This window comes from Scyliorhinus canicula, chromosome 15 (assembly GCF_902713615.1).
Source record: "Scyliorhinus canicula chromosome 15, sScyCan1.1, whole genome shotgun sequence".
Classification (NCBI taxonomy): Eukaryota; Metazoa; Chordata; class Chondrichthyes; order Carcharhiniformes; family Scyliorhinidae; genus Scyliorhinus; species Scyliorhinus canicula.
In genome coordinates, this window is record NC_052160.1 from 1,545,748 (window position 1) to 1,573,067 (window position 27,320).

The 27,320-nt window shown below is 45.8% G+C and overlaps 1 protein-coding gene across 1 annotated transcript; it reads left to right on the forward strand.

The window, feature by feature from the left end:
- Nucleotides 1-368: 368 nt before the first annotated feature.
- coq7 (coenzyme Q7 homolog, ubiquinone (yeast)) lies at nt 369-23,206 on the forward strand. Its single transcript, XM_038820160.1, has 5 exons — nt 369-649; nt 5,623-5,737; nt 8,619-8,758; nt 20,201-20,269; nt 21,695-23,206. The coding sequence occupies exons 1-5, from the start codon at nt 410-412 to the stop codon at nt 21,770-21,772; spliced, it is 642 nt and encodes a 213-aa protein (XP_038676088.1). The 5' UTR covers nt 369-409; the 3' UTR covers nt 21,773-23,206.
- Nucleotides 23,207-27,320: the final 4,114 nt, after the last annotated feature.

Consider the following 27,320-nt stretch of genomic DNA (forward strand, 5'->3'; position numbering starts at 1 on the left):
GGCCCGCTACAGGGGCGGGGGCATTGGTTTGGGGCCCGCGGAGAGGGGCGGAGCCAGGGGTTCCCGGATGCTGCCCTCTCCCAGGGAAAAGGGGCGGGGCCCGCGGGGAGGGGCGGGGCCAGGGGTTCCCGGATGCTGCCCTCTTCCAGCAGGCGGTTGGAAATGGGGCGGGGCCCGCGGGGTCCCGGATGCTGCCCTCCCCCCGCGGCGTTCCGGATGCTGCCCTCCTCAGCCGGCGGGTTGAATTGGGGCGGGGCCCGCGGGTTCCTGGATGCTGCCCTCTCCCAGCGGGCCGTTGGAAATGGGGCGGGGCCCGCGGGGAGGGGCCAGGGGTTCCCGGATGCAGCCCTCCTCAGCGGGCGGGGCCCGCGGTGTCCCGGATGCTGCCTTTCCCAGCGGGCGGTTGGAAATGGCGCCGACCGGGGTCTGTGTTGGGGTCAGAGTGGCTGCTCTCCGCTCGCTCCTGCGGCCTGGCGCCGGCATTGCCTGGCAGAGGCCCCAGGCGGCTAGGTGCCTGACTGCCCGGGCAGAGAGGACGATGCTGCGCCGGATTATCCGAGTAGATCACGCCGGGGAGTACGGAGCCAACCGCATCTATGCCGGTCAAATGGCGGTGCTGGGGGGAGGCCCGGTGGGGCCTGTCATCCAGGTGGGTGTCAACCAGCATCCAGACAGACAGGGAGGGAGCACAGACAGACAGGGAGGGAGCACAGACAGACAGACAGGGAGGGAGCACAGACAGACAGACAGGGAGGGAGCACAGACAGACAGACAGGGAGGGAGCACAGGCAGACAGGGAGGGAGCACAGACAGACAGGGAGGGAGGGAGCACAGACAGGCAGGGAGGGAGCACAGACAGACAGACAGGGAGGGAGCACAGACAGGCAGGGAGGGAGCACAGACAGACAGGGAGGGAGGGAGCACAGACAGACAGGGAGGGAGCACAGACAGACAGGGAGGGAGGGAGCACAGACAGGCAGGGAGGGAGCACAGACAGACAGGGAGGGAGGGAGCACAGACAGGCAGGGAGGGAGCACAGACAGACAGGGAGGGAGGGAGCACAGACAGACAGGGAGGGAGCACAGACAGACAGGGAGGGAGGGAGCACAGAGGCAGGGAGGGAGCACAGACAGGCAGGGAGGGAGCACAGACAGACAGGGAGGGAGGGAGCACAGACAGGCAGGGAGGGAGCACAGACAGACAGGGAGGGAGCACAGACAGACAGACAGGGAGGGAGCACAGACAGACAGGGAGGGAGCACAGACAGACAGACAGGGAGGGAGCACAGACAGACAGACAGGGAGGGAGCACAGACAGACAGGGAGGGAGCACAGACAGACAGACAGGGAGGGAGCACAGACAGACAGGGAGGGAGCACAGACAGACAGACAGGGAGGGAGCACAGACAGACAGACAGGGAGGGAGCACAGACAGACAGGGAGGGAGCACAGACAGGGAGGGAGCACAGACAGGGAGGGAGCACAGACAGGGAGGGAGCACAGACAGACAGGGAGGGAGCACAGGCAGACAGACAGGGAGGGAGCACAGACAGACAGACAGGGAGGGAGCACAGACAGACAGGGAGGGAGCACAGACAGGCAGGGAGGGAGCACAGACAGGCAGGGAGGGAGCACAGACAGACAGACAGGGAGGGAGCACAGACAGACAGACAGGGAGGGAGCACAGACAGACAGGGAGGGAGCACAGACAGACAGGGAGGGAGCACAGACAGACAGACAGGGAGGGAGCACAGACAGACAGACAGGGAGGGAGCACAGACAGACAGACAGGGAGGGAGCACAGACAGACAGACAGGGAGGGAGCACAGACAGACAGACGGGGAGGGAGCACAGACAGACAGGGAGGGAGCACAGACAGGGAGGGAGCACAGACAGGGAGGGAGCACAGACAGACAGGGAGGGAGCACAGACAGGGAGGGAGCACTGACAGACAGGGAGGGAGCACTGACAGACAGGGAGGGAGCACAGACAGACAGGGAGGGAGCACAGACAGACAGGGAGGGAGCACAGACAGACAGGGCGGCAGGGAGGGAGCACAGACAGACAGGGAGGGAGCACTGACAGACAGGGCGGCAGGGAGGGAGCACAGACAGGCAGACAGGGAGCACTGGCAGGCAGGCAGGGAGCACTGGCAGGCAGGCAGGGAGCACTGGCAGGCAGGCAGGGAGCACTGGCAGGCAGGCAGGGAGCACTGACAGACAGAGGGAGGGAACACAGACAGGGAGGGAACACAGACAGAGGGAGGGAACACAGACAGAGAGCACAGGCAGGGAGGGAGCACAGACGGAGGGAGGGCGCACAGGGAGGGAGCACAGGCAGACAGGCAGGGAGGGAGGGAGCACAGGCAGGCAGGGAGCACAGGCAGACAGACAGGGAGCACAGACTGAGCACAGGCAGGCAGACAGGGAGCACAGGCAGACCAGGAGCGTGCAGGCAGGCACAAGCCGTTGAAAGGTCGATGTTCCCTGTCATGCTCGCTGTCTGGTTCAGCTCACTGAGCTAAATCGCTGGCTTTTAAAGCAGGCCAGCAGCACGGTTCGATTCCCGTATCAGCCTCCCCGAACAGGCGCCGGAATGTGGCGACTAGGGGCTTTTCACAGTAACTTCATTGAAGCCTACTCATGACAATATGCGATTTTCATTTTCATTTCATTTCATTTTCATGTGGTTCCAGCTCCTCTCTACAGTTTACACACCCATGCGCCATCTGCTAATAAATCCATCAGTAATTTATTTAATCTCTGACGGGGCAATTCTTTTCAAAACTAAGCATCCAAGAATGCTTTGCAAAATAATTGCTTTTTAAAAAGTATGCCTGTACGATCATTATCCCACCTGAGAAGCCAGTGAGGATAAAGGCACTGGTTACTGAGCTCTATCAGTGGGTATAAAGGCACTGGTTACTGAGCTCTATCAGTGGGTATAAAGGCACTGGTTACTGAGCTCTATCAGTGGGTATAAAGGCACGGTTACTGAGATCTCTCTGCTCTCTTGACTATTGGACAGGAACAGAAGGTTCATCATTTGGTGTCATGGAACCAAGGAATTGCTGGAGCCAGAAAACCCAAAAAGGGCATTGGGGATGGATGGAGGCATTTTACTCCTACTGCCCAAGGCCCATTTATAAAAATACCTAGATGTTTGGCTGTGATGAGATGTTGCAAGTAAAGATGAGCATATTAGTATTGGCAAGTTCTAGGAGACCGTAACCAAGACTTTGCAGTGTAACAGTTCACCAGTGACCTAATCCTTTCACATCCTGGGGGTTACCATTGACCAGAAACTGAACTGGACTAGCTGTATAAATGCTGTGCCTACAAGAGTGAGGAATCCAAAGCCTGCCCACTGTCTACAAGGCAGAAGTCAGGAGTGTGATTCAATGCTCCCCACTTGCCTGGATGAGTGCAATTTGGACAACTGAAGAAGCTGAACACCATCCAGGACAAAGCAGCCTGCCAGATTAGCACCCCTTCCATAAACATTCACTCCCTCTACCACCGACACACAGTGGCAGCTGCGTGTACCATCTACAAGGTGCACTGCAGGAACTCGAGTGAGGCAACACCTTCCAAACCATCTAGAAAGAAAAGGGTAGCAGATACCTGGGAACCCCACCCACCTAGAAGTTCTTCTCTAAGTCACTCACCCCCCTAAACCAGGGGCTGGTTTAGCACACTGGGCTAAATTGCTGGCTTTTAAAGCAGGCCAGCAGCACGGTTCAATTCCCGTACCAGCCTCCCCGAACAGGCGCCGGAATGTGGCGACTAGGGGCTTTTCACAGTAACTTCATTTGAAGCCTACTCGTGACAATAAGCGATTTTCATTTCATTTCACTTGGAAATATATCGCTGTTCTTTCACTGGCTGGGACAAAATCCTGGAACTCCCTCCCTAACAGCACTGGGGGTATACCTACACCACATGGACTGCAGCGGTTCAAGAAGGCAGCTCACCACCACCTTCTCAAGGGCAATTTAGGGATAGGCAACAAATGCTGGCCGAGCCAGTAAACCCACAACCTGTAAAATAATTATATTTTAATAAACGCATGCTCACCCCTCATCATCATTTCCTTGAGGCTGAACAAGTATTCTGTTCTTGGTGTCACCAGCAGCTCCAAGTGCACTGTTCCTAGGATTGTATAGCTTGACGACCTCCACTGCACATCCAAGTGTGGGGTGGGGCAAGGCAAGGAAGAATGTTTCCATAAACCTCCAGGGATTGAACCTGTCCTGTTGACGTTCTGTGCCACACAGTAACTGTCTATCCAACTGAGCTAACCAATCCTCTCACTGTGAAGGACCAAGAATCCAACTTCTGCTATTGGTCCATGCTCATGGATTTGTGCATCTTCCGCTCCTCTCCTATTGGTTAGAAGTTTATCATGAGTGAGGCATGATTTTATTTAGGAATTGCATCTCAATTCATGATGAATTCCTGAAATTTGGTATATTTCAGAGCCAACCGAAGGCAGTGTAATTGAATACAAGGTGGCATCGGTTGTGGAGGTAGAGTATCCCAAATTTGCTGCTTAGCTCCAGCCTTTCTGCTCTTGTGAGAAATCACATGGCAGAGAAACCCCAACTTGAATTTATGAAATATTAGATTAATTAGCATTTATGAAAGACGACAGTGTTAATTAATACTTTTTGAATTATTAACATAATGTCCAGCACTTTTGTTTTCTGATTAGCTTCTCTACAAAATGCTGACTCTCACTGCAGTACACTTCCTTGGGAGCATTAATACCTCTTCCAAATGAAGCTCATATTTAAGCCAAGACATAAGATTGTTAGTGGGCTGTTTGCTGTTGGCAGTCACAATAGTCAAAATGCAACCCTGTCCTCACCAGAGGTGGACACAGTTTGTTAGCAGGGTTCATTGGATAGGAAGCAGGGATTCAAGTCTCTTTTCTCTCCCTAGTCCACTGCTTTCAAGGTAGTTGTAATGCTGTTGTTTCTGCCTTGTCTGAGATCTAATTTAACACCACTCAAATTAAAGCTGGTGATCATCTGATCTGTTAATACCGAGCCATGCCTCCATCTGGGGCAACATTCTTGATTGATTTCTATATCAGAATTCTTCTCTAGTTTTAAAGTTCAAATAAGATTATTGTCATTTTGTACATCTTCTGTCATTTACCCACCTGCAATCTTACTTGCCCCTCTCTGTTAGACTTCTTTAATTCATAGGGGAATAAACTTTGAAAAATAATATATGTGGTAGCATAGAAAACAATGCAAAAACCTCCATATACGTTTGTTGTATTTTGCAATGAAGTACTTTGTAATCCTGGTGAATTATTACCAAAATGTGTTCATAATGTCAATAATATTATCTTTCCTATAGAGACTTAACCAGTTGTGTAAATGGACAATCCTGATACTGAATTAAACATGGATTTTTAAATTCATTTCGATAGTAAACAGAAAATCTTAATGTAGCTTTGAAAAGAAAACTTGAAGTGTGAATTCATGGTCATTTAAAATAGGGAGTAGGGACTTTTTCATAGCCAAAATATATCCTTAACGAACAGCAAGTTTATAAATTAGTCAAAATCTATTTTGCAGTAAATTAACTGAAATTAATCCTCATATTAACAGCAAATGTGGGATCAAGAGAAACAACACCTGGAGAAATTCAATGAATTGATAGTTGATCACAGAGTTCGACCAACCCTTCTAATGCCTTTCTGGAATGTTGCAGGATTCGTGTTGGGTAAACATCCATCTCTATTTAAAATTTTTATCATACATTCAATAAATTAATTAAGAAGATCCAGCATGGGTATGTAAAAGACAGATCATGCTTGACTAATCCAATTGAATATTTTGATAAAGTAACAGCGAAGTTGTTGAAGGAAATGCAGTGAATGTTGTTTGAATGAATTTTAAGGAAGCATGGAAGGCTGGTTTTTAAAAATTGACACTTGTGGAATGGGTCACTGTCCAATTGGATAAAAAATTTGCCTCAACAGAAAGTAAATGGTTATTTTTCTGACTGCAGGATGGTCGACTCTGGTGTTCCCCAAGGACCGCTGATTATTTTGCGATATATAAATGACTGGAGTCTTGGAATATGGAGCAGAATTTCAAAAGTTGCCTATGGTACCAAACCACAAAGTGGAAAACAGGATGATGTATCCTGCAGCAGGACATTGATAGGCTAGGAGAATGCGCAGACAAGTGACAAATGGGATTTAATATAGAAAAGTGCGGTGTGATGCATTTTTGTAGAATGGTTGGGAAGAGGCAATCTAGATTTAATGGCACAATTCTAAAATGTGTGCAATAACAGAGACTGGGGAACGAGATTCATGGATTTTTGGAGGTGGCAGGACACAGTGAGTACATTTTTGTGATTTTTGGCTTCGTAAGTAGGAGCATTGAGTATAAAAGTAGGGAAGTAATGCTGAAACTTTATAAAACTTTGTTTCGACTTCAATTAGAGTAATCTGGTCACCGCGTTTTCAGAAGAATGTGAGGGTCCTTGAGAATGCAGAGGAGAGTTACCTGAAAGGGTTGGGAAAACTGGAACTGTTCTCCTTGAAGCAAAGGAGATTGAGGAGATTTGATGGAGGTGTACAAAATTATGACCGTTTTAAATAAGGTAGACAAAAAACTCGTTAGCTGCTTGTACAAGGACCAAGGAAGACGTGTAAACTTTTGGACAAGAGATGTAGCGGGATGTGAGCATGAACATGTTTTACACAGCAAGTGATATTGACCTGGGATTCGCTGCCTTTGAGGGTGGTGGATACAATTGTTGATTTTGACAGGAAATCGGATGAATACATGCAGGGCTGTGGGGACTGAACAGGGGAGTGGGACTGATTGGAATGCTCCACAGAGACTTCTATGCTGTAAATGACTATGACTCTAATGATGTGGAGATTTCATTGTAAGCACCCTGGTACCTGTGCTACCATTTACACCTGTAGGTTGTTTCCCTGTGCAGTGCTATTTTGTGGACATAATAGCTGGACTTTGAACTGTGGGTGGAAACTGGAGCACCTGGAGGAAGCATGGGGAGAGTGTGCAAACTCCACACTGGGAGGCATCAGTGCTAACCACTGTGCCACCATGTTGCCCAGATACTGGATACAGGCTCCAACCTGTCTAACCTTTTACAGGATAAGCCCCACATTCCAGCAATCAGTCTAGAGAATATTCTCCGACTGCTTCAATTGCAATTTATCCTTTATTAAATAAGGGGACCAAAACTATGCATTGCTCCACATATGGTCTCACCAAACATCCCTGCTTTTACATTCCAATCCTGTTTCAGTAAACGGGAACCTTCCATTTTACTTCTGAATCACTTGCTGTACCTGCATTGTGCTGCTTCTACCAGGACACCCAGATTCCTCTGTACCGCAATTCTGCAATATCTCTATTTAAATAATATGCTGCCCATCTTCCTGCCAAAGTGGATAAGTTCACATTTCCCCTCATTATACTCTACCTGCCAAATTTTTGCCCTGTCACCTAACCCTTTGCAGACCCCTTATGTCCTCTTCACAACTTACTTTCCTACCTATCTTTGCATTATGCAGCCTGGCACCAGGTGTCCTCAAGTTACTCAGCATGCTTTCTGCACGTTTCCTTCATCTGACATTTCTTTCTTCAATAACTGACAATTTTAATTCTCACACAAGGGTTTAACCAAAGCAAACACATGTATATTTCACAACAGCATGATTAAATTTGTACGTTAAATTATTTTTGTATATGTTTTCCTTCCTTGGAATTGATAGTTTTGCCCAGACTGTTACTTGCAACTGAATCTGGAGTGAGTGTATAAGACATAGGAGCAGAATTAGGCCACTCAGCCCATCGAGTCTGCTCCGCCTTTTAATCATGGCTGATATTTTTCTCATTCACATTCTCCTGCCTTCTCCCCATAACCCCTGATCCCTTATTGATCAAGAACCTATCTATCTCCGTCTTAAAGACACTCATTGATTTGGCCTCCACAGCCTTCTGCGGCAAAGAGTTCCACAGATTCACCAACCTCTGGCTGAAGAAATTCCTCCTCATCTCTGTTTTAAGGAATCGGCCCTTTAGTCTGAGATTGTGTCCTCTGGTTCTAGTTTTTCCTACAAGTGGAAACATCCTCTCCATGTCCACTCTATCCAGGTCATGACCTGCAGTTTGCTGAATCTTCCAGGAAGCCCCAGTACCATTCAGTCGGTTGGACTGAAGGAATATTCTAACTTCCATTTCCTTTGCTCCAGCTTTTATTTGAAGCAAAGTTCAGATTTCCAAATTTTTATTGAATGTAGTGTGAGACTAAACTAACACCCGTTACTTGCTTTGCTATTGAATAAACTTCAGAAAGAACATTAAGCTCAGAATGATGGTGCTTTTCTCAGTTTGACATAGTCCCAGAATCCATAAAATTTTGAGTTTAATATATTCAGTCACTGTAAATCAGTAACCCTGATATTATACCATAAATATACCATTGCAAACTAATAAATCCTCTGACTCACTGTGCCCAGTGCCTATATTTGTTTTATTTGTGGTTGCTGATCTTGAAATGATATATGGGAACTGTGTTGATTATAAATGGGTGTCATCTGCCACCTTTTTTATAGGTGCTGGAACAGCTCTTTTAGGAAAAGAGGGTGCCATGGCGTGTACAGTAGCAGTTGAAGAGAGTATATCACAACATTACAACAATCAGATCCGGATGTTAATGGAAGATGATCCAGAAAGGCACAAAGAATTACTTGAAGTGAGCATTCTTGGTATTAATTTGTACCATTAAATACTAGGTATGAGTCAAAGAACTGCCACAAGCTTCACTATTTTGAAATAAAGCAGCTTAAATCTAATGAAAAAATGAAATGAAATGAAAATCGCTTATTGTTTTGTTTGCACTGAGTGCTGAGCTTGTGGCATTTGAGTGCTACAGTGAGAGTTTGGTGACTGAGGGAGTGCTGAGCTTGTGGCATTTGAGTGCTACAGTGAGAGTTTGGTGACTGAGGGAGTATAAGGGTTATTTAAAGTCTAGTATTTCTTTTATTTAGTTAATTAACTTAAAAGTTGCTGTTTGGTCTATAAGAAGGTGAATTTTGAATCAGCTTTAAACAAGGTTCTACTTGGACTTACTTGCAGCTGGAGCTTGTTAATTAGTTAATTGCATTAGGCCAGTTTTTAGAAGCTAGAGTCACAGTATAAATAGGGGCTAGATACAGTGCAGACTTTGTTTGCACTGAGTGCTGAGCTTGTGGCATTTGAGTGCTACAGTGAGAGTTTGGTGACTGAGGGAGTGCTGAGCTTGTGGCATTTGAGTGCTACAGTGAGAGTTTGGTGACTGAGGGAGTTAGGTGAGGAGGGAGTAAGGTACTCCTTTCATTTAATTTCCTATATTTATCAAAGAGCGTGAAGGGAACCAGGAGTTTAGAGTACAGCTGACTGGGAGCAGAGCCGGAGGGCGGAGGTCCAGTTGGTCCACAGGGCAGCTAATTCTGTAAAGTAAGAGGGGATGGAGGCTAGGGCAGTTGCATGCTCCTCCTGTAGGATGTGGGTGGTGAGGGATACCACTGGTGTCCCCGCTGACTATACCTGCGGGAAGTGCACCCAACTCCAGCTCCTCCGAGACCGTGTTAAGGTACTGGAGCTGGAGCTGGATGAACTTCGGATCATCCGGGAGGCAGAGGGGGTCATAGAGAAGAGTTACAGGGAGGTAGCCACACCAAAGGTACTGGACAAGAGTAGCTGGGTTACAGTCAGGGGAAAGAAAACTAACAGGCAGACAGTGCAGGGATCCCTCGTGGCCATTCCCCTTCAAAACAAGTATACCGTTTTGGATGCTGTTGGGGGGGATGACCTACCGGGGGAAGGCCCCAGCGGCCAGGTCTCTGGCACTGAGTCTGGCTCTGGGGCTCAGAAGGGAAGGGGGGAGCATAGAAAAGCAATAGTAATAGGAGATTCAATGGTTAGGGAATAGATAGGAGATTCTGTGGTCGCGAGCGAGACTCCCGAAAGGTATGTTGCCTCCCGGGTGCCAGGGCCAGGGATGTCTCTGATCGTGTCTTCAGGATCCTGAAGGGGGAGGGTGAGCAGCCAGAAGTCGTGGTGCACATTGGTACCAACGATGTAGGTAGGAAAAAGGGTGTGGAGGTAATAAACAAGTTTAGGGAGTTAGGCTGGAAGTTAAGGGCCAGGACAGACAGAGTTGTCATCTCTGGTTTGTTGCCGGTGCCATGTGATAGCGAGGCTAGGAATAGGGAGAGAGTGCAGTTGAACACGTGGCTGCAGGAATGGTGTAGGAGGGAGGGTTTCAGGTATTTGGATAATTGGAGCGCATTCTGGGGAAGGTGGGACCTGTACAAGCAGGACGGGTTGCATCTGAACCAGAGGGGCACCAATATCCTGGGGGGGAGGTTTTCTAGTACTCTTCGGGAGGGTTTAAACTAATTTGGCAGGGGAATGGGAACCGGATCTGTAGTCCAGCAACTAAGGTAGACGATAGTCAGGACGCCAAAGCGTGTAGTGATGCAGTGGGGAAGGTAACAATGACAAAGGAGAGTACTTGCAGGCAAGGAGATGGGTTGAAGTGTGTATACTTTAATGCAAGAAGCATCAGGAATAAGGTGGGTGAACTTAATGCATGGATCGGTACTTGGGACTACGATGTGGTGGCCATCACGGAAACTTGGATAGAAGAGGGGCAGAAATGGTTGTTGGAGGTCCCTGGTTATAGATGTTTCAACAAGATTAGGGAGGATGGTAAAAGAGGTGGGGGGGTGGCATTGTTAATTAGAGATAGTATAACAGCTGCAGAAAGGCAGTTCGAGGGGGATCTGCCTACTGAGGTAATATGGGTTGAAGTTAGAAATAGGAAAGGAGCAGTCACCTTGTTGGGAGTGTTCTATAGGCCCCCCAATAGCAGCAGAGATGTGGAGGAACAGATTGGGAAACAGATTCTGGAAAGGTGCAGAAGTCACAGGGTAGTAGTCATGGGCGACTTCAACTTCCCAAACATTGAGTGGAAACTCTTTAGATCAAATAGTTTGGATGGGGTAGTGTTTGTGCAGTGTGTCCAGGAAGCTTTTCTAACACAGTATGTAGATTGTCCGACCAGAGGGGAGGCCATATTGGATTTAGTACTTGGTAATGAACCAGGGCAGGTGATAGATTTGTTAGTGGGGGAGCATTTTGGAGGTAGTGACCACAATTCTGTGACTTTCACTTTAGTAATGGAGAGGGATAGGTGCGAGCAACAGGGCAAGGTTTATAATTGGGGGAAGGGTAAATACAATGCTGTCAGACAAGAATTGAAGTGCAGAAGTTGGGAACATAGGCTGTCAGGGAAGGACACAAGTGAAATGTGGAACTTGTTCAAGGATCAGGTACTGCGTGTCTTTGATATGTATGTCCCTGTCAGGCAGCGAAGAGATGGTCGAGTGAGGGAACCATGGTTGACAAGAGAGGTTGAATGTCTTGTTAAGAGGAAGAAGGAGACTTATGTAAGGCTGAAGAAACAAGGTTCAGACAGTGCGCTGGAGGGATACAAGATAGCCAGGAGGGAACTGAAGAAAGGGATTAGGAGAGCTAAGAGAGGGCATGAAAAATCTTTGGCGGGTAGGATCAAGGAAAACCCCAAGGCCTTTTACACATACGTGAGAAATATGAGAATGACTAGAGTGAGAGTAGGTCCGATTAAGGACAGTAGCGGGAGATTGTGTATTGAGTCTGAAGAGATAGGAGAGGTCTTGAACAAGTATTTTTCTTCAGTATTTACAAATGAGAGGGGCCATATTGTTGGAGAGGACAGCGTGAAGCAGACTGATAAGCTTGAGGAGATACTTGTCAGGAAGGAAGATGTGTTGCGCGTTTTGAAAAACTTGAGGATAGACAAGTCCCCCGGGCCTGACGGGATATATCCAAGGATTCTCTGGGAAGCAAGAAATGAAATTGCAGAGCCGTTGGCAATGATCTTTTCGTCCTCGCTGTCAACAGGGGTGGTACCAGAGGATTGGAGAGTGGCGAATGTCGTGCCCCTGTTCAAAAAAGGGAATAGGGATAACCCTGGGAATTACAGGCCAGTTAGTCTTACTTCGGTGGTAGGCAAAGTAATGGAAAGGGTACTGAGGGATAGGATTTCTGAGCATCTGGAAAGGCATTGCTTGATTAGGGATAGTCAGCACGGATTTGTGAGGGGTAGGTCTTGCCTTACAAGTCTTATTGAATTCTTTGAGGAGGTGACCAAGCATGTGGATGAAGGTAAAGCAGTGGATGTAGTGTACATGGATTTTAGTAAGGCATTTGATAAGGTTCCCCATGGTAGGCTTATGCAGAAAGTAAGGAGGCATGGGATAGTGGGAAATTTGGCCAGTTGGATAACAAACTGGCTAACCGATAGAAGACAGAGAGTTGTGGTGGATGGCAAATATTCAGCCTGGAGCCCAGTTATCAGTGGCGTACCGCAGGGATCAGTTCTGGGTCCTCTGCTGTTTGTGATTTTCATTAACGACTTGGATGAGGGAGTTGAAGGGTGGGTCAGTAAATTTGCAGATGATACGAAGATTGGTGGAGTTGTGGATAGTGAGGAGGGCTGTTGTCGGCTTCAAAGAGACATAGATAGAATGCAGAGCTGGGCTGAGAAGTGGCAGATGGAGTTTAACCCTGACAAGTGTGAGGTTGTCCATTTTGGAAGGACAAATCTGAATGCGGAATACAGGGTTAATGGTAGGGTTCTTGGCAATGTGGAGGAGCAGAGAGATCTTGGGGTCTATGTTCATTGTTCTTTGAAAGTTGCCACTCAAGTGGATAGAGCTGTGAAGAAGGCCTATGGTGTGCTAGCGTTCATTAGCAGAGGGATTGAATTTAAGAGCCGTGAGGTGATGATGCAGCTGTACAAAACCTTGGTCAGGCCACATTTGGAGTACTGTGTGCAGTTCTGGTCACCTCATTTTAGGAAGGATGTGGAAGCTTTGGAAAAGGTTCAAAGGAGATTTACCAGGATGTTGCCTGGAATGGAGAGTAGGTCATACGAGGAAAGATTGAGGGTGCTAGGCCTTTTCTCATTAGAACGGAGAAGGATGAGGGGCGACTTGATAGAGGTTTATAAGATGATCAGGGGAATAGATAGAGTAGACAGTCAGAGACTTTTTCCCCGGGTGGAACACACCATTACAAGGGGACATAAATTTAAGATAAATGGTGGAAGATATAGAGGGGATGTCAGAGGTAGGTTCTTTACCCAGAGAGTAGTGGGGGCATGGAATGCACTGCCTGTGGTAGTAGTTGAGTCGGAAAATTTATGGACCTTCAAGCGGCTATTGGATAGGTACTTGGATTAGGGTAGAATAAGGGAGTGTAGGTTAACTTCTTAAGGGCAGCACGGTAGCATTGTGGATAGCACAATTGCTTCACAGCTCCAGGGTCCCAAGTTCGATTTCGACTTGGGTCACTGTCTGTGTGGAGTCTGCACATCCTCCCCGTGACTGCGTGGGTTTCCTCCGGGTACTCCGGTTTCCTCCCACAGTCCAAAGATGTGCAGGTTGGGTGGATTGGCCATGACAAATTGTCCAAAATTCTATGATTAACCTAGGACAAAAGTTCGGCGCAACATCGTGGGCCGAAGGGCCTGTTCTGTGCTGTATTTCTCTATCTATCTAGGCTTCAATGAAGTTACTGTGAAAAGCCCCTAGTCGCCACATTCCGGCGCCTGTTCGGGGAGGCTGGTATGGGAATTGAACCGTGCTGCTGGCCTGCCTTGGTCTGCTTTAAAAGCCAGCTATTTAGCCCAGTGTGCTAAACCAGCCCCTGATTTATAGTATGTTTCAGTAATAAATACCCAGCTCCTTAGCTCCAATTTGTGAGATTCATCTCTGTTTTCTCATTCATATTTTTTTCGTAGTGTGGAGGTGGAAAAGAGTGAAAGCACTGGTCATTTAGGTATGAAAGGGAGCTGCAACAGCAGCTCGTAGAAGATAGTTTCCCTGACAAACTGGGTATGAGGGTAGACTGGAAACGGGGGCTTTTCAATCTTGAAGGGAATTCAACATGAAAGTTAAATGTGGTGAACATGAAAATATGTTTCTTTTAAGCTATGCAAAATAATTAAAGCTTCTAAATCAAGTGATGCATGAATTTCTGGATATTTAGAATATGGGTCAATAAATTAGGAACAGCAATTACTATAATTGCCGTCTGACCTGAAGCATCTCTAAGATGTGACAGCTAAGGGTTCTGTCATTGTGTGTCAGTGGATTTTCAGTGATGGTGTGCTATGGTTGCAAGAGAAAAAAAACTGTCCACCAGTTTGTAGAGCTGAATTGGTGATTTGGGAATAGTCAGTCGCTAGCTCATAAGCAACAAGAGGTGTTCTAGTACTGCAAAGATAAGTTGAGGGTACAAAGTATATATTTTACAGGGCGATTGTCATTCCACAGTTTTTTGCTTGTTCAGTTAACTGGAGCATTAGGAATTTAATTTGAGAATTAATAGCAGATTAGGTAGTCAACATCTCAATAACGACTTCAGTTCAACACAGGCTAGAAAGTGAACGATCAGAAGTCTAGATGTTATGTGAAGTGTAAACTTTTATGCGGTACAACGTGAATTGCTTTGAGACTGAAGTCGAGGCACATTTGTCAGGGCAAAATAAGGGTGTTTTATTCTTCATGTGACCCGAGAATCATTTGTGTTAAAACAGGGTGACATAAATGCAAAAATCCATTCCCTCAGCAGTTGTATCGTTCAACTTAACCATGTAACCTCACATCCTCCACCAATTAGAGAAAAATAGATATTTGGTACAATGTAAAATTTAAAATCTTTTGGGATTGGCTATGTTTTTAGAGATTTGTTGTATTGCATAAACCCTGCATTGTAAGTTTTCAGCGCTGAGATTGAAACAGTACACCAGCTGATGGTAATGAATTCTGTTCCAATCAAAAGCGAGATTCTCTGACCGTAATGTAGACATGTCCCCACAGAAGAAAAGGCTGCTATTGCCGAATCTAGAACCCTCTGGTTATTCAGAAGCATACAGGGTAAGGTAAAACAGGAAAGAAAGCTTAATACAGTGGAAAGCCTAGAGGAATATACAGGGATGAAACAATCTTTGGTCGGTTAATATCAAAGAAACCCCAAAAATGTTTTACCAGTACATTAAGAGCAAGCGAATAATGGGTGACATGGTGGCACAGTGGTTAGTACTGATGCCTCACAGCACCAGGGACAAGGGTTTGATTCGATCTTGGTGACTGCATGTGTGGAGTTTGCACGTTCTCCCCTTGTCTGTGTGGGTTTCCTCTGGATGTCCTGGTTTCCCCCCTCAGTCCAAAAGATGTACAGGTTAGGTGGATTGGCCATGAGCAATGCGTGAGAATAGGGAGGGGGTGTGGGCCTAGGTAGAGTGCTCTTTCAGAGGTTCGGTACAGACTTGCTGGGCGGAATGGCCTCCTGCCCTGCAAGGATTCAATGGATTCTATGGAATAATCAAAGAAAGGGTAGTGCCTATCAGAAATAATTATGTGTTGATGCTAAAGATGTGGGCAGGGTTCTCAATGAGTACTTTGTCTCTGTCTTCACGAAGGAGAGGGAGGGATGATTCAGAAATTCTAGGTGAAGAGGAATACCGTGAAATAATAAGAACATAAGAACATAAGAACTAGGAGCAGGAGTAGGCCATCTGGCCCCTCGAGCCTGCTCCGCCATTCAATTAGATCATGGCTGATCTTTTGTGGACTCAGCTCCACTTTCCGGCCCGAACACCATAACCCTTAATCCCTTTATTCTTCAAAAAACTATCTATCTTTACCTTAAAAACATGTAATGAAGGAGCCTCAACTGCTTCACTGGGCAAGGAATTCCATAGATTCACAACCCTTTGGGTGAAGAAGTTCCTCCTAAACTCAGTCCTAAATCTACTTCCCCTTATTTTGAGGCTATGCCCCCTAGTTCTGCTGTCACCCGCCAGTGGAAACAACCTGCCCGCATCTATCCTATCTATTCCCTTCATAATTTTAAATGTTTCTATAAGATCCCCCCTCATCCTTCTAAATTCCAATGAGTACAGTCCCAGTCTACTCAGCCTCTCCTCATAATCCAACCCCTTCAGCTCTGGGATTAACCTAGTGAATCTCCTAGCAATAAATATAGTGGGAGAGGAAGTACTGGAGGGACTGGCATTTTTGAAGCTGGATAAATTATTGTGGCCAGATAGATTGTATCCCAAGCTGTTGAAGGAAGCCAGGAGGAAGTAGTGGATGTTCCGAGGATCATTTTCAAATGCTCACTAAATACAGGCAAGGTCCCAGAAGATTGAAGGGCTGCGAACATTGTACCATTGCTTAAAAACGGTGCAAGGGGTAGACCAGAAAACTCTATAAGCTGGCTGGTCTGATTTTGATGGTAGACAAATTATTGGAAATAATTCTGAGAGACAGGATAAACTGTCACTTAGAAGGCATGGATTGATCAGAGATAGTCAGCGGGGTTTTGTGAAGGGAAGATCATATCCTACTAACTTAATAAAAAATTATGAGGGAACAACAAGGAAGATTGATGAGGGTAGTATAGTGGATGTTGTCTACATAGATTTCAGTAAGACATTTGACCAGGGCCCACATGACAGACTGGTCAGGACAGTGCGATCTCAGGGGATACAGGGGAAGGTGGCAGGTTGGATCCACAATTGGCTCAGTGACAGGAAACAGGTTGATGGATGTTTTAGCAAACGGAAAGCAGTTTTCAGTGGAGTTCCACAGATCTCACTGTTGGGGCCCTTAATAATTTGAACTTAAATGTGGGAAGCATGAACGGGTAGTTTGCAGTTGTCACAAAAATTGATCGTGTGGTTGACAGTGAAGAGGATAGCTCTCAACCTCAGAGTGGTATCAGTGGCTTGGTTGAGTGTGCGGGAAAGTAGCAAATGGGATTCAATCCGGAAAAGTGTGAGGTAATGCATCTTGGGAGGGCAAACAACACAAGAGAATAGTCAAGGTGCTAAATTGGGTTTAGCTAATTATAACAATATTCGGCAGGAACTGAAGAACCTAGATTAGGGGCAGATGTTTGAGCGTAAATCAACATCTGGCATGTGGGAGGCTTTCAAATGTCAGTTGATAAGAATTCAGGACCGACATGTTCCTATGAGGAATAAGGATAAGTATGGCATGTTTTGTGAACCTTGGATAACGAGGGATATTGTAAAAGGGAGCATTGGTACAGGCTAGAAGGCTGGAACAGACAAAGCCTGTGAGGAATGTAGGGAGAGAAAAGAGCTAACGTTTCGACTCCAGTGACTCGGTCAAAGGAGCTTTGACAAAGAGTCATTGGACTCAAACCGTTAGCTCTTTTCTCTCCCTACTGATGCTGCCAGACCTGCTGAGGGTTTTCAGCATTTTCTCTTTTGTCTCAGATTCCAGCATCCGCAGTAATTTGCTTTTATAGGAATATAAGGAAAGTAGGAAGGAACTTAAACAAGGAGTCAGAAAGGCTTAAACGGGTCACGAAAAGTCATTGGCAATCAGGATTAAAGCAAATCCCAAGGATTTTTACAACTGCATGTATAAAGCAAGAGGGTAGCTAGTGAAAGGGTTAGCTCACTCACGTACAGGGGAGGGAATCTATGCGGGAGTCAGAGGAAATGGGCGAGGTATTAAATTAATACTTTGCATCAGTATTCGCCAAAGAGAAGGACTTGGTGGATGATGAGTCTGGTGAAGGGTGTGTTGATAGTCGAGGTCACATTGAGATCAAAAAGGAGGTGGTGTTGGGGTCTTGAAAAACATTAAGGTAGATAAGTCCCCTGGGCCTGATGGGATCTACCCCAGAATACTGAGAGAAGCAAGGGAGGAAATTGCTGAGGCCTTGACAGAAATCTATGTATCCGCATTGGCTAAAGGTGAGATCCCGGAGGACTGGAGATTAGCTAATGTTGTTTCTTTGTTTAAGAAGGGCAGCAAGGATAATCCAGGTAATTACTGGCAGGTGAGCCTTACGTCAGTGGTAGAGAAATTATTGTAGAGGATTCTTTGAAGCAGGATTTATTCCCAATTGGAAGCAAATGGACATATTCGTGAGAGGCAACATGATTTTGTGAAGGGGAGGTTGTGTATCACTAACCTGATCGAGTTTTTTGAGGAATTGACGAAGATGATTTGATGAAGGTAGGGCAGTGGATGTTGTCTGTATTGACGTCAGTAAGGCCTTTGACAAGGTTCCTCATGGTAGACTGGTGCAGAAGATGAAGTAACTCAGGATCAGAGGGGAGCTGGCAAGGTGGATACAGAACTTGCTCGGTCAGAGAGGACAGAGGGTAGCAATGGAAGGGTGCTTTTCTGATTGGAGGGCTGTGACTAGTGGTGTTCCGCAGGGATCAGCGCTGGGACCTTTGTTGTTCATAGTGTACATAAATGATTTGGAGGAAAATGTAACTGGTCTGATTAGTAAGTTTGCGGATGATACAAAGATTGGTGGACTTGCGGATAGCGATGAGGACTGACAGAGGGTACAGCATGACATAGATCGGTTGGGGACTTGGACAGAGAGATGCTAGATGGAATTTAATCCGGACAAATGTGAGGTAAAGCATTTTGGAAGGTCTAATATTGGTGGGAAATATGCAGTAAATGGCAGAACCCTTAAGAGTATTGAGGGATCTGGGTGTACAGGTTCACAGGTCAGTGAAAGTGGCAACGCAGGTGGAGAAGGTAGTCAAGAAGGCATAGGGCATGCTTGCATTCATTGGCCGGGGCATTGAATATAGAAATTGGCAAGTCATGCTGCAGCTGTACAGAATCTTAGGACACATTTTGAATATTGCGTACAATTCTGGTCGCCACACTATCGGAGGAGGTGGTTGAAGCAGGTACGATAATGAAGTTTAAGGGGCGTCTTGACAAATACATGAATAGGATGGGAGTCTGCGCCAACCATACTGCCCATCTAAATTAAAACCTTCTACACTTCCGGGGTCCATATGATAATATAATAATGACAATAAGCGATCATATTATTATCATTATATGGACCCCAGAAGTGTTGAAGGCTTTAGGTTAGATGGGCAGCATGGTTGGCGCAGGCCTGGAAGGCTGAAGGGCCTGTCACTGTGCTGTACGTTTCTTTGTTCAATAAACAGGAAGGTATCAAGAGAGGTTGAGGAATGAGAGACCTTGGAGTGCCATGTCCACTGGTCCTTGAAGGTGGCAGAACACATGCAGAAGGTGGTAAAGAAAGCTAATGGAATGGTTTCCTTTATCCTTTCTATGGTTCTGTGGAATTTGCACACCAAAATTGTCCTTTTCAGGATTATTTTCCCTCTGGCATTTGCATCAGAATTAAAAGTATGCACATAGAAGCATCAGCTAGTCTGTGAGTTGCACCTTTGTTGTATTTAACATGGCGATCAGCAGCAAAGTATTACTGTGCTGATATGCTGTACTATCCACATCAGTCATTTTGAAAGTAATGAGAGATCTGGCAGTTCCTCTAGATTAACAAGATTCCACACTTATGGATGTTCAATGGTCCACTCCGGCTCTATTAAAATGGCATTGCACTGGGCTGGAATTATACAGCACGCAGTGGGAAGCACCAGTGGTATAGGATTGTCTCATTGTAGACTTCCAGCAGTTGGGCACCATACACACTGTTGGAGTAATGATTGTTTGATTAATTGAAATATATTGTGAATCTCACAAGATGCTTTTATCCTGACTGCATAGTGATGCTATAATAGTGCCACTATTCGACTTAAGTGAACTTTTTAATGTTTCTAATTATATAAGATCGAGCTGATATAAATGTATCGCTATGAGATTCTACTAGTTTATCAACTTGGTATGTTTAGAAAAAGGAACATTAGTTATGTGTAGGCAGTATAATTTCTTCCGTTTTCTAAAAACACTGCACTGTTGTTCAGAAAACATGACATCTGCAAAAATAAGTACAGCTTCAAGTCAGGGAGGATCTAGAGGGATAAATCTATTTTATTTAAATATACACTTTCCTGTTCAAGACTGAGCACCAAAGCTTAATAGCCTATAAATAAAGATGTACAGTAAAATTGTTTCATTTACCGACATGTAAATTTGTAGTTTCCACATTTTGACTACTATTACACATTGTACTCAATAAAGAGTAATTTAGCTATCCGGGTTTAGATTTGCCAGTTTAATGGTATTGTGGAGGAATAAACATACCTTTATTTCAGGTTTTAAAGAAATTCCGGGATGAAGAAATGGAGCATCATGACACCGGATTAGCACATGATGCAGAAATGGTAGGCTGCTGGTCAGATATTTCCTGTTTATTATATCCTAACCAACATTAGTTCTGGAAAATGAGCCCAATTAGTGCCTGTGTTGGTAATGAAGTCTGCATTAAGTGGTGTAGGTGAGTTCATGCCTCTGGTGTGTATGAGATGTCGGGGGGGGGGGGCAATGCCGATGGATTGCCAGATACGTATCACAGTGATGGGGGTAATTAAGATTAATTGGACTTGGTGATATTTGCACGTTTTTGGCAACTAGCATTTTTATTTTATAGAGGAATGTTTCCTGTAATATTACTCCTGAAAGGACAGCTCTAATTTTTAAACACTCTGTCCCCAGTCCTAGACTCCCAGCCAGCAGAAATTATTTAAATCTTTCTCATCTGTTACTACTTATATCTTGGAAGATTTGATGAAATCACACCTTAACCCCCTGAATTCCAGGGAATGTAACCCTAGTTTGTGTAAAGGATACATAGTCCCAAAAGGCCAATGGGACACAGTTCTCTGTTTAATCTCAAGTTCTTGAAGTAATTGTGAAATCTGAACATTTTGAATGGTCACACAGAAGCCTGGATAACTGGCATTGACCTAAAAGCAAATAGTTTCAAACTTCTTTCATCAGATTTCTGTGTCTTTCATTAGATTTCTATATGGCAAGGTCTTGGCGAGGGTGCAGAGGAGATTTACTAGAATGGTACCAGGATGGGTGACTGGAGAATCAGAGCTCTTGAGATTGTTTTCCTTCGACCTGCTGAGGCAGATCCTTGTGTGCCCTTGCAGCACAATCTCACTCATTCCAATAGGTTCTCTATTGGTTTAGTTTTGGTGAATGATGAGTAGTTTTACGTAGGCAGCCAATTAAATTTTCATTTCTTCAAACTGGTATATGGTGCAGTTCGAATCCCACCAGGGCAGACGGTGAAATTTGAATTCAATAATTAAAATTCTAAAGATGACCATGAAACCATTGTCGACTGTCGTGAAAACTCATCTGGTTCATTAATGTCCTTTAGGGAAGGAAATCCGCCGTCCTTACCTGGTCTGGCCTACATGTGACTCCAGACCCACAGCAATATGGTTGCCTCTTGCTCAGGGATGGCCAATATAAGCTGGCCCAGGCAGCAACACTCACATCACATAAACAAATAAAATGAAATATAGGGAACAGGAGGCTGTTTGTGACACCACTATCGGCTATGTCGTGAAGGCATTTTTGTGCATGTTTATGTTATCCCCCGAGTCTGTGAAGGCTAGGCTATGATACAGTGTATGAAGAATGAAGACCTACAAGACTGGTTCTCTGACCCAAAGTATGATGTAATGCAGATTTCCAAAATGTGTATGTTTTTATGATAATTAAGATGGAAAAGGAAATAAGATTTGGGGAAAGCTGTACCATCGCATTGATTCACTCTCAATTTTATTTTTTAGGCACCTGCTTATTCATTATTGAAGAATATTATACAAGCTGGATGCAAGGCTGCTATCTACATTTCTGAACGCATTTAAATATTTTCTCTGTAAAGTCAGTCCACATCTGTACAGCCTGTAATATAGATTACCAATATACAGTAAAATAGGATAATGTCATAACTTTTCTTGGTGTGCACATCCCACAATGTTTTCAATTATGGAATGAAGTGTGTCTGTGTTTGTTGTATCGCTGTGTGAGTCCATTCACCAGGTTCACTGGCACATTGTGTTTAACCAGGAGTGTGTATCAAATGCCCTGGTTACCAGAGTATTGGAGAATTATCCTGTTTTTCTTATTGTCAAACATGCTCAGTTCGCCTGTTTTAAAATGTGTGTGCATTAAAGTGCTGTGAAGAAACAGTTTGCACAATTCACTGGTAACTGCCTCCGAGAGCTAGAGAGACCAGAAAGGCCATTGTAATCCGGTGATCACAGTGTTTTCAACAATTATTGACTAAATCATCCCAAGAGCACTGGGAATGTGATGACTGGGTTTCTGTTCAAAGTGGCATCGTGCGTTTGGCTGAATTTTGTGGGAAGCAGTAATTAGTGGGTTGCCTCTTCATTCACCATCCAAAGAGGCTTAGTGGGTTGGTTTGGGAGATGGAAGCTGCAGACAGCCCCAGTGTATAATCAGGGAATGGTGATGAGGCCCAAGCCGCAGGAACTGGAGTCAGTGTCAGGGGGTTGGCTGAGACCTTGTTGGGCCCATGACAACTGAAGGTGTTCTCCAGGAATGCCATGCTTGAATGTAAGGCTGTCGTATTGGAAGATAATAGCCTTGCTGTCTTCTGCCTAAATTCTGCTAGAAACAATTAGGTTTCCTTCAGATATAATGCAGCCTTGACCTCCTGCTGTGCAGCCACCACCTCTCACTGGGGTGCATTCACGGCTGAGGTGGCAGGGGGTGCATGTGGCAATGCAACACTGGAAATGCTGCAGTGTTGCTGTACAGATCGCTATTAAATGGCTCCTTGCTTTATTGCATTCCTGCTACAGTTGGATGGTTACTGTCTACTTCCCGGAAATGCACGAGGAGACAGGAGTTGGCGGGCCAGCCCTGATGCTTTTTAGTGCAATTTTCCCTGGACCACCCTCCATCTCCAAAGCTACCTCTGTGGGTCTGGGAAAATTCTGTCCTCTGTTAGGAGATAGAAATTTCATCCTCAGTCCTCACTTCTAGCGATCACTTAGGGAGAGGTAGTGGAGCACACCTTGCCACTTTCTAGTAGATATTTGAAACAAGTAAGGAATTCAGAGGTGGGAGATAATTGTAGAGGAAAAAGTAATGTATTCCTGGTTATAATTAAAACACTAGTCCTGCAAAATGAGTGGAGCAGCTAACGATATTGTTTTGTGATCAGGGAATTGAATGTTGAGTCCTTATGCAAATATTTAATGTTTTCCAGTACCTGTGGGAAAATTTTATTTTTTGAAAATGTATTAAAATGCATTACTTGAAATCATAAAGTGCTGTCTTCAAACTATTAAAGGATTTGCATGCAGCTGTAAAAAAACAACTGCTGGAGTTAGTATGCCACAAACTGGGGAAGATGTGAGGTTGTTCATTTTGGAAGGGAGAACAAAAGAACAGTATTATTTAAAAGGAGTAAAACTGCAGAAAGCTGCAACACAGACTTGGAGGTACTTGTGCACCAAACACAGGAAGCTAGCGAACTAGTACAGCAGGTAATCGGGAAGGTCAATGGAATGTTGTCCCTTATTTCAATGGCGTGGAGTGTCAGGTTTTAGTCTCATTTTTTGGTTTTTTTTAGGGTTTTTGAACAAAGTATATTTACAGTTATGTACACAGAATAAAATATATAGAATAGAAGAAAAAATAATATGGTCTGATATTGTGCACTAGCTCAACAACAGCAACTCTGTACAGTTAGCAATATTCTTTTTAACACATAAGTAGGCACCTCTTTGTGGGGGGGGGGGGGGAACTGGGGAGATACATATACATTTGGGTGCCGGAGAAACAATTACATTTAGTTACAGAGAGGGCAATACGGAAATGAGTCTGGTGTTGGTGTTGTTCCTTGCTTCTCCCGGACGATTTTCGCTGCCGTTGTCGCCTCGCGTTCACCTCCTCTTTGGTCGTTTTTCCCATCGCCCGGATTTTCCTTTGTCTCTGTTACTGTATTTGCCAAGTTTGTTGTCATTTCCCTTGCCCTCCTTCCGGCTGTCATACCCTTGCCTCTTCCCCCACCCACCCTCTCTGGTTCCCCTCTATTGTTCCCTGTCTCCTCCCCTTCCCCCCCCCCCCCCCCCTTTCCCCCTCCCCTTCTCCTGTGGTTCACCTTTCTTTGCTCTTAGGTTTAGCTGTTCCACCCACCCCATCCCTGCCCCCGGTCTATCCCTCCCTCTCACACCTTGGCTAATTTCCCCTGATTCTTGGCTACCTGGCTATTCTGCTTGTTCGTTGGCCACAAACAGGTCCCGGAACAATTGGGTGAATGGCTCCCACGTTCTGTGGAAGCCGTCGTCTGACCCTCGGATGGCGAATTTGATTTTCTCCATTTGGAGAGATTCCGAGAGGTCGGACAGCCAGTCTGCAGCTTTGGGTGGTGCTGCTAACCGCCAGCCAAACAGGATTCTATGGCGGGCGATCAGGGAGGCAAAGGCAAGGGCGTCCGCCCTCCTCCCCAGGAATAGATCTGGCTGGTCTGATACCCCGAAGACCGCCACTTTCAGGCATGGCTCCACCCTCACCCCCACCACTTTGGACATTGCCTCAAAGAAGGCTGTCCAGTACCATGCAAGACCAGAATGTGGTTGGTCGGGCCTCCTTGGCACCGTTCACATCTACCCTCCATCTCCGGGAAGAACCTACTCTTTCGGGTTCTTATTAAGTTAGTTGTGTCAGGTTGAGTCTTGCGCACGTGGAGGTGGAGTTGACCCTATGCAGTGCTTCGCTCCAGAGTCTCCATCCTATCTCAATCCCCAGGTCTTCCTCCCATTTCTTTCTTGTTGCATCCAGTACGGTGTTGGCCCTCTCTACCAGTCACCCATACTTGTCGCTACAGTTCCCTTTATCTAAGATTCTTGCGTCCAGTAACTCTTCCAGTAATGTCTGTCGTGGCGGTTGTGGGTACGTCCTTGTCTCCTTTCGTAGTAAGTTTTTGAGTTTCAGGTACCTTAGCTCGTTTCCCCCGGCTAGCCAGGGGCTGGTTTAGCACAGTGAGCTAAACAGCTGACGTAATGCAGAACAATGCCAGCAGCGCGGGTTCAATTCCCGTACCAGCTTCCCCGAACAGGCGCCAGAATGTGGCGACTAGGGGCTTTTCACAGTAACTTTATTGAAGTCTACTTGTGACAAGCGATTATTATAGCTGGATTTTTTCTGTCAGTTCGTCCAGTGTTGCGATCCTGCCATCCGAATATAGGTCCCTGTCAGTGTCCTTCCGTCCTAAGCCCACTTTTTGAAGGTGGCGTCAGTCAGCGCTGGTGTGAATCTATGGTGTTGCAGATGGGAGCTTTGTCTGCCATTTTGGTCAGGCCAAATTGCTGCCATCGTTGGTTCAAGCACTGAAGGGTGGCCATCGCCACTGGGCTGCTGGAGTGTTTTTTTGGGTGGGGAGGGGAGTGCCGCTGTGGCGAGGTCCCCTTGCAGGAGGCCTCTTCCGCGTGCACCCACTCGGCTTCTGGATCCTTGATCGATCCCCTGATTCGCTCGGCTGTCACCGCCCAGTGGTAGAATTGTAGGTTTGGGAGGGCTAGCCCCCCCCCCCCCCCCCCCCCCCCGAATTCTGTTTTTTGTAGGACCTTCTTTGGGATTGGTCCCCTTATTGAAGGAAAGATTCACTCGGATGATCCCTGGTGTAGAAGGATTATCTTACGATTAAAGGTTAAACAGGTTGGGACTCGCTGGAATTTAGAAGAATGAGAGGTGACCTCATCAGACCAGAGGGCAGAGTCTCAGAATAAAGGGGGAGCCAATTTCAGACTCAGATGAGGAGGAATTGCTTCTCTGAGGGTTGAGTGTCTTTGGAACTCCTTGTCACAGAGCTGTGGGGCAGAATCCGGGTGTATATTTAAGACTGAGATAAATAAATTCTTGATCAGTGAGGGAATCATGGGTTATGGGGAAAGGAGAACATAAGAATTAGGAACAGGAGTAGGCCATCTGGCCCCTCGAGCCAGCTCCATCATTCAATGAGATCATGGCTGATCTTTTGTGGACTCAGCTCCACTTTCCGGCCTGAACACCATAACCCTTAATCCCTTTATTCTTCAAAAAACTATCTATCTTTACCTTAAAAACATGTAATGAAGGAGCCTCTGCTGCTTCACTGGGCAAGGAATCCATAGATTCACAACCCTTTGGGTGAAGAGGTTCCTCCTAAACTCAGTCCTAAATCTACTTCCCCTTATTTTGAGGCTATGTCCCCTAGTTCTGCTTTCACCTGCCAGTGGAAACAACCTGCCCGCATCTATCCTATCTATTCCCTTCATAATTTTATATGTTTCTATAAGATCCCCCCTCATCCTTCTAAATTCCAACGAGTACAGTCCTAGTCTACTCAACCTCTCCTTGTAATCCAACCCCTTCAGATCTGGGATTAACCTAGTGAATCTCCTCTACACCCTCCAGTGCCAGTATGTCCTTTCTCAAGTAAGGAGACCAAAACTGAACACAATACTCCAGGTGTGGCCTCACTAACACCTTATACAATTGCAGCATAACCTCCCTAGTCTTAAACTCCATCCCTCTAGCAATGAAGGACAAAATTCCATTTGCTTTCTAAATCACCTGTTGCACCTGTAAATCAACTTTTTGCGACTCATGCACTAGCACACCCAGGTCTCTCTGCACAGCAGCATGCTTTAATATTTTATAATTTAAATAATAATCCCGTTTGCTGTTATTCCTACCAAAATGGATAACCTCATAATTGTCAACATTGGATTCCATCTGCCAGACCCTAGCCCATTCATTTAACCTATCCAAATCCCTCTGCAGACCTCCAGTATCCTCTGCTTTACCACTCATCTTTGTGCCATCTGCAAACTTGGACACATTGCCCTTTGTCCCCCAACTCCAGGGAAGAAAGTGGATGTGCGGAAAGTCGGATCAGCCATGATCCTATTGAATAGTGGAGGAGGTTCGAGGGGCTGAATGTCTCCTGTTCCTATTATGGTTCAATAAAGCAAACTGTTTCTTGAAAATCTGGCAGACCTTTAGTCAAGGCAACATCTCCGTGCATTGAGTTACTTGTGGTTATTTTCACAAGGCAGTTCCATTTGTTTATTTTAAATCATGACCAATGTGACATTTTAATATTTAAGTGAATCCCTGTATGTTCTGGCATTTCTCTGCTCCCCTCCCAGGTAATGTTTTTGCCTGTTGGTGGTGCTGTTTCCTAGATTATTTTATACTTGGGGCTGTGCCTTTACTGAGATGCAGCCTCTTTATGAATCCACTTTAAGCCATCTGGAGAATACTGGGGAGTGGAGAACACCTTCTCTGACTAGTCGGCTGGCTCACTACTATCTTGGCAACTTGTTCTGGGCCTCAGGTAGTTCCAGCCTCTTGTTGATCCGTAGGCCATTCCTCAACTTTTGGCTTTGTTGTTGT

What these genes read in the sequence shown, in the direction of transcription:
- coq7 (XM_038820160.1), top strand. Translation starts at nt 410, where the DNA reads ATGGCGCCGACCGGGGTCTGTGTTGGGGTCAGAGTGGCTGCTCTCCGC. An exon ending in TGTTGCAGGATTCGTGTTGG is followed by an intron (nt 5,738 to 8,618) that starts GTAAACATCCAT and finishes CCTTTTTTATAG; the next exon opens with GTGCTGGAACAGCTCTTTTA. An exon ending in GGCACAAAGAATTACTTGAA is followed by an intron (nt 8,759 to 20,200) that starts GTGAGCATTCTT and finishes CCTTTATTTCAG; the next exon opens with GTTTTAAAGAAATTCCGGGA.